Genomic DNA, 12,030 nt, shown 5'->3' with positions numbered 1-12,030 from the left:
GGCTTGTTATTATCAATGCTAACATTTCTTCAAAACAAAATGTTTCACTCACAGATAGTAGTAGAAAAATACGATGCGCAAAGTAATCTCGTTGAAAAATGTGTCCTCCATCGATTTGTTGTTTCACCAGCTGAACGTTGGTCAATAGTATTGCTCAAGTTTGCTGCGTCACGACATCTTGTCCCCATTTTATAGTTTTTCTCCAAATATGCTTTTTCACAGCACCTCATTTCTGTATGCCAGTTTTATGGTTAGTTCGCAAAAAACAATTAAATCATTTTATTTTTCAGTATAAGTCAACATGAAAAGGTTCGAACGAAGCTTGAAGTTCCCGAAGTATGCAAACCTTGTGAAATCATCGATCAATATCATTTAGATACTGCTTTATCAACCAATGAACGTCATCCTTATTTGTATCAAGAAGGATTATTTTCCATCCAACCTACTGAGAAGGAAACTTTAAGCGGCATTTATGCTGTAACCATTTCCAACACAAGTCAGCATTGATTACTCATCAAAATATTAACTTTTGAGAACGACTATGTTGCAATATTTATGATAAGAGCTTTAAATGCAAATCTAAATTGGAAATTCATCAGCGAATTCACACTGGTGAAAAACCATATCGATGTGATGTTTGTGAAAAGTTATTTTCACATTCCAGTAATTTGAAACATCATAAACTAACTCATTCTGGTGAAAGACTACATAGATGTTATGTCTGTGACAAACTGTTTTCAAAAAAATCACATTTGAATCGGCACAAACGACTTCACGCTGGGAAAAACCATATAATTGTGATGTTTGTAAAAAGTCATTTACACATATATCTAATTTAAAAAGGCACAAACGGGTTCACACTGGTGAAAAACCATATAAATGTGATGTTTGTGATAAGTTGTTTTCGCAGTCTAATACCTTGAAATCTCATAAGCTAACTCTTTCTGGTGAAGAGCCACATAAATGTGATTCTTGTAACAAGTCATTTTCGCAATCATCTTATTTAAATCAACACCAACGACTCCACACTGGTGAAAAAACATATAAATGTGATGTTTGTAAAAAGTCATTTACGCAATCTGGAAATTTAAAATCTCACAAGCTCACTCACTTTTATGAAAAACTATATGAATGTGATGTTTGTGACAAATCATTTTCGCACTCTAGTAGCTTAATATCTTATAGGCTATCTCATTCTGGTGAAAAGTTACATAAATGTGATGTTTGTAAAAAGTAATTTACGCATATATCTGATTTAAAAAGACACAAACGGGTTCACACCGGTGATGAACCATTTACTGATGCAACACAGTATATTTTACCCAAATCTGTGGGTTTTCAATAATGTGACTTCTGAAGATAAAGCAGCGCAGTGTCTTGGATATTCAATATGACATGCGGCTTGCTCTTTCCATCACCAAACTAGCAATTAAGACATTGTCAGAGCAAAATCAAGCTCAACCATAACATTTACCGCATATGTAATAACTAATTAAATTAATGTACTGTCATGTTTATTGTGTGTTGAAACCAATACCATATAAAAGGTGACAAACCATATAATTGTGATGTTTGTAAAAACTATTTTGCAATCTTGTATTTTAAAATCTCATAAGCAAACTCATTCGTATGGTTTCTTTCCAGAATGAGTTAGCTCATCAGATGATGTTTACAACAAATCTTTTTTGTAGATGTACACTTGATGTTTGTATAATCAAAACGACTCACTAAAAAAAATACGGTAAATATCAACAGATGCGACATGCTCCCCATGTTTTGCTCTGTCATCAAATGAATGTGATATACTTGAATGCATTGAATGTTATAATTGTTACGTTTTTAAAGGTTTGTGATATGATCGGCTCAGAAGTGTTTACTCTGGTCTAGTGGTTATTGGTTAACCATATAAATAAAATGTTTTTGAACAACAAACACGATGTTTTTGACAAAGTTTATTCTACAATCTACATATCAGCAATTTTGAACGTTGATCTTTACTTGGTTCATGTTTCTTTCTGTTTAATCAATACACAATTACACATTTAACACATATGCTTTAACACAGAGCATCATTTCTGTTTGCCTTCTCATTCTGTTGAAATATCATATAAATGGGATATTTGTGACAAATCGTTTTCACGCGAGAATATTTTGAATCGACACAAACGGTTTCACACTGGTGAAAAACCATATCAATGTGATGTTTGAGAAACGTTGTTCTCTCAATCTGGTCATCTGAAATCTCATACTAGTGAAAAACCCGGAATGGGCCGATTCGGTGAGTCCGATTCGGTGAGTTCCCTATTCGGTGAGAGCCTTTTTCGGTGAGAGCCCTATTCGGTGATTTTTTTTAAATTATTGGGTACCTTAGCCTAATTATCATTGCCGTTATAGGGGTTAAGGGTTTGGGGGTTAAGGGTTTGGGGTTAAGGGTTTGGAGGTTAAGGCTTTGGGGGTTAAGGGTTTGGGGGTTAAGGGTTTGGGGGTTAAGGGTGTGGGGGTTAAGGGTTTGGGGGTTAAGGGTTTGGGGGTTAAGGGTTGGGGGTTAAAGGTTTGGGGGTTAAGGGTTTGGGGGTTAAGGGTTTGGGGGTTAAGGGTTTGGGGGTTAAGGGTTTGGGGGTTAAGGGTTTGGGGGTTAAGGGTTTGGGGGTTAGGGGTTAAGGGTTTGGGGTTAAGGGTTACGGGTTAGGGTCTTATTTCAACGTTTAGCGACGTTAAAACGATGTAAACGCGGCAATGATAATTAGGCTATACCCAATAATTTTCAAAAAAAATTTCAAAAAAAATCACCGAATAGGGCTCTCACCGAAAAAGGCTCTCACCGAATCGGACTCACCGAATCGGACTCACCGAATAGTAGCAGATCCTGAAAAACCATATGAACGTGATGTTCGTGAAAAGTCATTTGCACAATCTAGGCATTTGAAATCTCATACGTAACTCATTGTGATGAAAAACTACTTAGATGCGATGTTTGTGACAAATGATTTTCACGCATGCGTAACCTAAATCGGCACAAACGAATCACACACCTTATATGAAATTCACTTATCAATTTCAGCAATTCAATTTTTCAATGAGATATAGTAATATTTTAACATCTTTACAACGTCATATTCTTGGGTGTTATGAATTGTGAATATTTTGTTTTTACATGTTTGTCATATGATCGAGTTTGGTTATTTATCTGAGTAAACCCTTCTTACGAATGTGATGTTTTAAACTTGTATCTTTTATCTTGTATGTTTGTTCTGTTTGATTTTCAGGAAAATATTACTTCATTCAGTTGCTTCATTATAAAATAAGTGTTATTTAGTCAGTTTGCAGTTTCATACAGCTTGGAATATGAATCCACTTGAAAGTGTCCTTGTGAAGCTTGAAGTTCCTGAAGTATGCGACCCTTATGGAATCATTTATCAAGATCATTTGGAAACTGGTCCAGACACCAAGGAATGTAATCCATGTTTGCATCGAGAAGGATTATCTTCCATCCAATCAACTGAGAGTGAAGTTCTGAATGGCAATATACGGTATGGTGGTCTTTTGGTGGACTTGGTGGTATCAATTATTAAATCATCACAAAGCTTGTCAGACAAAACTGTTTTACCGGAATTTTTGTAGAAAGATTTACAATGCAAATGCAATGTAGAGAACAATGAAAACTCACAAATGAAAAGACATAAATGTGTTATTTGCAGCATGTGATTTTTGCTTTGTAGTAATTTGAAACGTCACAAACAACTTCACAAACCTTTAGCCAGACATTTTCACAAACCTCTAAGGTTAACTCGACCTGGCAAGTAAACATAAAATTATGATTTGACAAGTTGACAAATTGAAATTACAACTTATGTAATTAAGCCAATCATTAAATAAACTAATTTAAAAACTATGTGCCATTTCGGAAACACGAGTCTTGAAATATTTTGTACTAGCTCTCACACTTTGTGCCAATGGTATTGCTCAAGTTTGCTGCGTCACAACATCTTGTCCTCATTTTATACTTATTTCCAAATAATTATGCTTTTTCACAGCACATTATTTCTGAAGGCCAGTTTTATGATCATTTTATTTTTCAGTATAAATCATCATGAAAAAGTTCAAATGAAGCTTGAAATTCCTGAAGTATGCCAACTTGTGAAGTCAATGATCAAGATCATTCGGAAACTGTTTTATCCACCAATGGACGTCATCCATATTTATATCAAGAAGGATTATTTTCCATCCAACCAACCTAGAAGGAAACTTTAAGCGGCAATATATGCTGTAACCGTTTCCAACGCAATTCAGCATTGATTACTCATCAAAATATTAACTTCAGGTAACGAATTTGTTGCACTTTTTGTGATAAGAGTTTTAAATACAAATCTAAATTGGAAATTCATCAGCGAATTCACACCGGTGAAAAACCATATCAATGTGATATTTGTAAAAAGTTTTTTTCGCAATTTGGTAGTTTGAAATCTCACAAACTTAGTCATTCTGGTGAAAAACCATACGAATGTGATGTTTGTGAAAAGTCGTTTTCACATAAATCTGCTTTAAATAGACACAAACGGGTTCACACTGGTGAAAAACCATATAAATGTGATGTTTGTGAAAAGTCGTTTTCACATATATCTGCTTTAAAAAGACACAAATTTGTTCACACTGGTGAAAAACCATATAAATGTGATGTTTGTGAAAAGTCGTTTTCACATATATCTGCTTTAAAAAAACACAAACTTGTTCACACAGGTGAAAAACCATATAAATGTGATGTTTGTGAAAAGCTTTTTTCGCAATCTGGTCATTTGAAATCTCACGTGATAACTCATTCAGGTGAAAAACTATACGAATGTGATGTTTGTAAAAAGTCATTTTCACGCTTATCTAATTTAAATCAACACAAACAAGTCCACGCTGGTGAAAAACCACATAAATGTGATGTTTGTGAAAAGTCTTTTTCGCATATATCTTCTTTAAAAAAGCACAAACTTGTTCACACTGGTGAAAAACCATATAGATGTGATGTTTGTGAAAAGTCGTTTTCACGTATATCTGCTTTAAAAAACCACAAACCGGTTCACACTGGTGAAAAACCATATAAATGTGATGTTTGTGAAAAGTCGTTTTCACATATATCTGCTTTAAAAAACCACAAACGGATTCACACTGGTGAAAAACCATATAAATGTGATGTTTGTGAAAAGTAGTTTTCTCATATATCTGCTTTAAAAAAACACAACGGTTTCATACTGGTGAAAAACCATATAAATGTGATGTTTGTGAAAAGTTTTTTTCGCAATTTGGTAATTTGAAATCTCACGAGATAACTCATTCTGGTGAAAAACCATACGAATGTGATGTTTGTAAAAAGTCGTTTTCACGTATATCTGCTTTAGATATTCACAAGATAACTCATTCTGGTGAAAAACCATACGAATGTGATGTTTGTAAAAAGTCATTTTCACGCTTATCTAATCTAAATCAACACAAACGAGTCCACGCTGGTGAAAAGACATATAAATGTGATGTTTGTGAAAAGTATTTTTCGCGATCTGGTAATTTGAAATTTCACAAGCTAACTCATTCTGGTGAAAAACCATACGTTGTAGTTGCAACTCCTTGTTTGATATTTGGTGTGCTGAGCGCTGACTGACACAAAAAATTGTAATGATCTCTCGGTGACTTTACAGTATGCTCGAATAGCGTATAAATCTTCGTATGTTTTCTAGAAGTCATGTCCATTTACAGACCTGTGTGGTGAATGCTAAGTGAATCAATGAGGCTGACGCAATGCAGTGTACTGCATCAGCCGGCTAACGGATCAGTTGGCTGACGTAATTCAGCTTTATGCTAAACACAAACTGTGTTCATAGTTCTGGTTGTCTTTTTATTTGTATTTTAATGATCCTTTGATATTATCAAAAGTTTTCTTGCTTTTAAAAGGCCCAAAACGCTTGTGTATATTAGGGTTATATCATTTTCACTACCTTCCAAATGTTAGATATGAATTTCACAAATCTTGATGTTTCCAGGAACCCAGCATTGCTTTCAGGTTCAGTATACAACTCCAAGGCATGCGCAGTTGATTCACAGAACACACCTGAAAATAGCAACGGCCATCGTTGGCTTGCGGCTGGCAAAAATAGTTTTATTCAGTATTTTTTATTCTATGAACTCAGTATTTTTTATTCTTAATTTCGTACACAGTTTCCAGTAATAGTGCTAACCTAAATTAGCCTACTAGCAGGAATAATAAGAGTTTGACGAATAAAAAGAGCAGGAATAATAAGAGAAATAAAGTGTTTGACGAAGTGGCTGATCGCAGATTCCGCAAACATTTTAAAAGGGTTAGGGGTTAAGGTTGATCGAAGTTTCCGCAAACATTTTAAAATTTCTGGTAATGATCCTAAAAGTTTTTGTTTGTTTGCGGAAAATTTTAAAATGTTTGCGGAAACTGCGATCAGCGACTTCGGCTTTTTTTAGTTTTTTCTCTCGATCTTTTCAAGGTACGAACTGATGGTACGAATTGTTCATGGTACGAATTAAGTTGCATCCAAAAATATCATTACCCAGCTCTCATCACAACCAATTCATGCAGACATAAATACCTGTTGCAAACATGATTGTCAACGGAGACAGCAACAATAAAGAAGATTTCATCTAGTGCATTCATCACTTTTTCAAACCAAGATCGAAGGAGTCGAGTATTCAAATCATTAAACGAGTCTTGAATTGTAAATTGTTCGGTTACCGGTAGTTGTTAAATCATTTTCCTTTTTCAGTTTTGCAGACGCTGTAGATGTAGAAGTGGATCTTTTAGGTGGCTGTTGCTTTGTCAGATAACCAGGTAAACCAGGAAATATTCTTGGTACAGCTGACGGCTTCAGGCGAAGTTTTTTAAGTTGCAACAATTCTCTTTTTGCAACTCTTCTTTCCCGGACATCGGTAGTAAGCTATGGTACTTGTTATAAAGTCTGAATAATAAAAATGTTTTGCACAAACTCTACTGGAGGAAGTGACTGCATATTGTTCTCTAGGAATGGCTTTAATCCAAGCTTGAATTGCATCTTGATTGCAAGGAAATCGAAAAAGTGACACTTTTGGTCTATTACGGTACTTTGAGATTAAAACGATAACCAGTATTACAATTAGGAACGCAACAGGTAAACCTCATATTGCTAAACAATTTGAATGACCTATAACATTCAAGTACTTAGTTTCAGGTATATGCACAATGAGATATGAAAAACACTTGGTAGCATTATATCATACATTGGCACGAGCAGAAATGATGTGTAATTGTGTATTGTTAGCCTACTAATCTCATTGGTCATTTGCTGCTTCCAGCTGATTAGTATTAAACTCACTCAAGTATGTTTTTATTATGAAAGAACTTGGACCGTCAGTTAATAATGAAATTAACTATTTCCCTCCAACATACCCTACTGGTACCCATGGCCACCTGGAGATGCGGCCTGATTTGTCACATTTTGCAGATTTTGATTACAGCTACTGCTAGTGCTTGACTGACATTTTTTGAGATGTTTTTACTTTTTGTGGTTTCCTAATGACATAAAACTTTTTTGTTGCCTTGGGGAAGCAGTAGCAAATGAGAAAAAGTAAGTTGAAAAACGCAAAATCAGACTGTTATTGAAAATTAACAGTCTGACTAAAATCTTCAAAATCAATTTTTCTTTGTTTTTCAGCATGTGAGGATGTTAAAACCTATTGTGTCATGTGGGGAAAAGAATAAAGAAAGCGTAAAAATCTAATTTTTAGAAAATTTTATTCAAACGTTCGCCCAAAGTTAGTAAAACCTGAAAATTTCTGCAAAATGTGACAAATCAGGCCGTATCTTTAGGTGGCCATGTGGTACCCTAAGGCCTAGAAAATGACCACTCCAGGCAATAGCAGATTGACACTTCATCCGATCAACAGAATTTTGAAAATTAAAAATCTGCTCGGTCTAGCCTATCTGACAGACTGACACTAGTCACAACTTTGTCTTCCATATTCATAACCTACCAGCTTAAACCAAACTAAAAACGAGCACACCGCGATTTAGGCATGCCCTTCAGTTGGACGGAATAAATGAAAAAACGGATAAGCTTCGGATCCCCTAAGTCTAATATCCCTACATCCAACCTACTGAGAAGGAAACTTTAAAGTGAGGTGAAGTGATAGTGAAGTCATTTTCACAATCTAATCATTTGAAATCTCATGCTAACTCATTCTGGTGAAAAACCATATAAGTGTGATATTTGTGAAAAGTTGTTCTCTCAATGTGGTCATCTGACATACCATAAGCTCACTCATTTCAGTCAAAAACCATATGAATGTGATGTTCACAGTCTGTAATTAATGTGATATTCAAGGTCATTTTCACAGTCTAGTCATTTAAAATCTCATATGTAACTCATTGCAATGAAAAACTACATATATACGATGTTTGTGACAAATTATTTTCACGCAAGCGTAATTAAAATCTTCACAAACGAATCACACACCTTATATGAGATTCGCTTATCGCTTTCTGCAATTTAGTTTTTTAACGAGAAAAATATTACGTTGAGCCTATCCTTTGAAATCTACAGTAAATTACATCGGTTTCCAGTCACCACTACACTATAAGTTCGCACTTTGACAAGCCCTGTTGTGTATAGTAGGGTTATAACATTTTCACAACCTCATATTCTTGGGTGTTATGAATTGTGAATGTTTTGTTTTTACATGTTTGTCATATGATCGACTTTGGTTATTTATCTGAATATTATGTTTTTGACAATGTATGTGATATTTTTGACAAAGTGAATTCTACACACTCGTAATTTGGAATATTCATTTTCACTTTTTACACGTTTCTTCTGTTTGATTTTCAGGAAAACGTACTTTGTTCAATCGTTTTATTTTTAATAAGTATCATTAATATAAGTTTGTAGTTTCCTCCAATTTTGAATATGAATCCACTTGAAAGTGTCCTTGTGAAGCTTGAAGTTCCTGAAGTATGCGACTCTTATGGAATCATTTATCAAGATCATTTGGAAACTGGTCCAGCCACCAAGGAATGTAATCCATATTTGCATCGAGAAGGATTATCTTCAATCCAATCAACTGAGAGTGAAGTTCTGAATGGCAATATGCGGTATGGTGGACTTGGTGGTGTCAATTATTAAATCATCATAAAGCTTATCAGACATAACTGTTTTGTCAGAATTTTTGTAGTAAGATTTACAATGCAAATCCAATATTCACAAGTGAAAAGTTATAAATGTGTTATATTTTGTAGCATGTGGTTTTAGCGTTTTAATAATTTGAAACGTCACAAACAACTTCACAAACCTGTGGCCAGGCATTTTGTGGCCAGACATTTTCACAAACCTCTAAGGTTAACTCGACCTGGCAAATAAACATAAAATTATGATTCAATGAATTGAAATTACAAACTATGTAATTAAACTAACCATTGAATAAACTAATTTAAAAACTATGTGCAATTTCGGAAGCACGAGTCTTGAAATATTTTAAACTAGCTCTCAAATTTTGTGCAAAAAAATGTTGTTTCCCTTTGTGATGTATTGATTTCTGTTTGGGACAACAAACAGTACATAAAGTTTGAAAACCAATGACCACTGGTCTAGAACGCAAACAACATCAGTACAATTCAAATTTTGTGTTCACGTTCATTGTTTGTGTGCCTGTTCAGAATTTTCTCCCTAATTTTACAAGTTAGGCTTGTTATTATCAATGCTAACATGTCTTCAAAACAAAATGTTTCACTCACAGAATGCAGTAGAAGAATAAGATGCGCAAAGTAATCTCGCTGAAAAATGTGTCCTCCATCGATTTGTTGTTTCACCAAATCAATCAATCTTGTTCAATAGTATTGCTCAAGTTTGCTGCGTCACGACATCTTGTCCTCATTTATACTTACTTCCAAATATGCTTTTTCACAGTACATCATTTCTGTATGCCAGTTTTATGGTTAGTTCTCAAAAAACAATTAAATAACTTTATTTTTCAGTATAAGTCAACATGAAAAGGTTCGAACGAAGCTTGAGGTTCCCGAAGTATGCGAACCTTGTGAAATCATCGATCAAAATCGTTTAGAAACTGCTTTATCCAACAATGGATGTCATCCATATTTGCATCAAGAAGGATTATCTTCCATCCAACCAACTGAAAAAGAAACTTTAAGCGGCAACATATGCTGTAACCATTTCCAACACAAATCAGCATTGATTACACATCAAAACATTAACTTTAGGGATCAATTTTGTTGCAATTTTTGTGATCGAAGTTTTAAATGCAAATCTAATTTGAAAATTCATCAGCGAATGCACACTGGTGAAAAACCTTATAAATGCAATCTTTGTGAAAAGTCATTTTCGCAATCTGGCAATTTAACATCTCATAAGCTAATTCATTCTGGTGCAAAACCATATGAATGTGATGTTTGTGACAAATCATTTTCGCTATCTGGCAATTTAAAATGTCATAAACTCACTCATTCTGGTGAAAAACCATATAAATGTGATATTTGTGAAAAGTTATTTTCACTTATATCTGCTTTAAAAAGACACAAACGGGTTCACACTGGTGAAAAACCATATAGATGTGATGTTTGTGAAAAGTCATTTTCTCAAATTGGTACTTTAAACTGTCATAAGCTAAGTCATTCCGGTGAAAAACCATATAAATGTGATGTTTGTAAAAAGTCATTTTCGCAAATTGGTCATTTAAAATCTCATAAGCTAATTCACAATGGTGAAAAACCATATAAATGTGATATTTGTGGAAAATCTTTTTTGCTATGTGGTAATTTGAATCGTCATAAGCTAACTCATTCTGGTGAAAAACCACATAAATGTGATATTTGTAACAAGTCGTTTTTAGTGGTATATAACTTAAATCGGCACAAACTACTTCACACTGGTAAAAAAACATATAGATGTGATGTTTGTAAAAAGTCATTTTCACAATCTAATCATTTGAAATCTCATATGCTAACTCATTCTCGTGAAAAACCATATAAGTGTGATATTTGTGAAAAGTTGTTCTCTCAATCTGGCCATCTGAAATCTCATATGCTCACTCATATCAGTAAACAATCATATGAATGTGATGTTCACAGTCTGTGATTAATGTGATGTTCAAAGTCATTTTCACGGTCTAGTCATTTAAAATCTCATATGTAACTCATTGCAATGAAAATCTACATAGATACGATGTTTGTGACAAATTATTTTCACGCAAGCGTATTTAAAATCCGCACAAACGAATCACACACCTTATATTAGATTCGCTTATCACTTTCTGCAATTTAGTTTTTCACCGTGAAAAATATTACGTTGAGCCTATCCTTTGAAATCTACAGTAAATTACATCGGTTTCCAGTCACCATTACACTATAAGTTCGCACTTTGACAAGCCCTGTTGTGTATAGTAGGGTTATAACGTTTTTACAACTTCATATTTTTGGGTGTTATGAATTGTGAATGTTTTGTTTTTACATGTTTGTCATGTGATCGACTTTGTTTATTTATCTGAATATTGTGTTTTTGACAATGTGTATGATATTTTTGACAAAGTGAATTCTACGCACTCGTAACTTGGTTTGAACAGCTTCGTTTCCATTGCTCAAGCTTCTTTGCATCCAGCCGCACAAGTATGGCATGCCCTGTCTGTGGCGCCCGTGATGAAAAACTACATAGATGCAATGTTTGTGACAAATCATTTTCACGCATGCATAATTTGAATCGGCACAAACGAATCACACACCTTATATGAGATTCACTTATCAATTTCAGCAATTTAGTTTTTCTGCAAGAAAATTTCGTTTTTCAACGAGAAAACGATTACGTTTAGCCAAAATTGTGGATTTTTTGTTTTTACATGTTTGTCATATGATCGACTTTGGTTATTTACCTGAGTAAACTCTTCTTACGAATGTGATGTTTTTAACAATGAATATGATGCTTTTGACAAAGTTGATTCTACTGTATTTACTCGTAACTTAGATGGTTTATTTTCACCTTTTACAGG

General features: G+C 34.2%; 1 protein-coding gene across 1 annotated transcript; it reads left to right on the top strand.

Moving 5' to 3' along the window:
* Positions 1-4,334: 4,334 nt before the first annotated feature.
* LOC145771186 (uncharacterized) lies at positions 4,335-12,029 on the top strand (the record flags this gene model as incomplete). Its single annotated transcript, XM_082582921.1, has 4 exons — positions 4,335-5,175; positions 5,208-5,515; positions 8,928-9,130; positions 10,010-12,029. Coding segments are annotated over 4 exons (2,469 nt in total), but the record flags the coding sequence as incomplete, so codon positions are not given.
* Position 12,030: the final 1 nt, after the last annotated feature.

This window comes from Aplidium turbinatum, chromosome 5 (assembly GCF_918807975.1).
Source record: "Aplidium turbinatum chromosome 5, kaAplTurb1.1, whole genome shotgun sequence".
Classification (NCBI taxonomy): Eukaryota; Metazoa; Chordata; class Ascidiacea; order Aplousobranchia; family Polyclinidae; genus Aplidium; species Aplidium turbinatum.
This window is presented reverse-complemented; position numbering and strand designations above follow the sequence as displayed.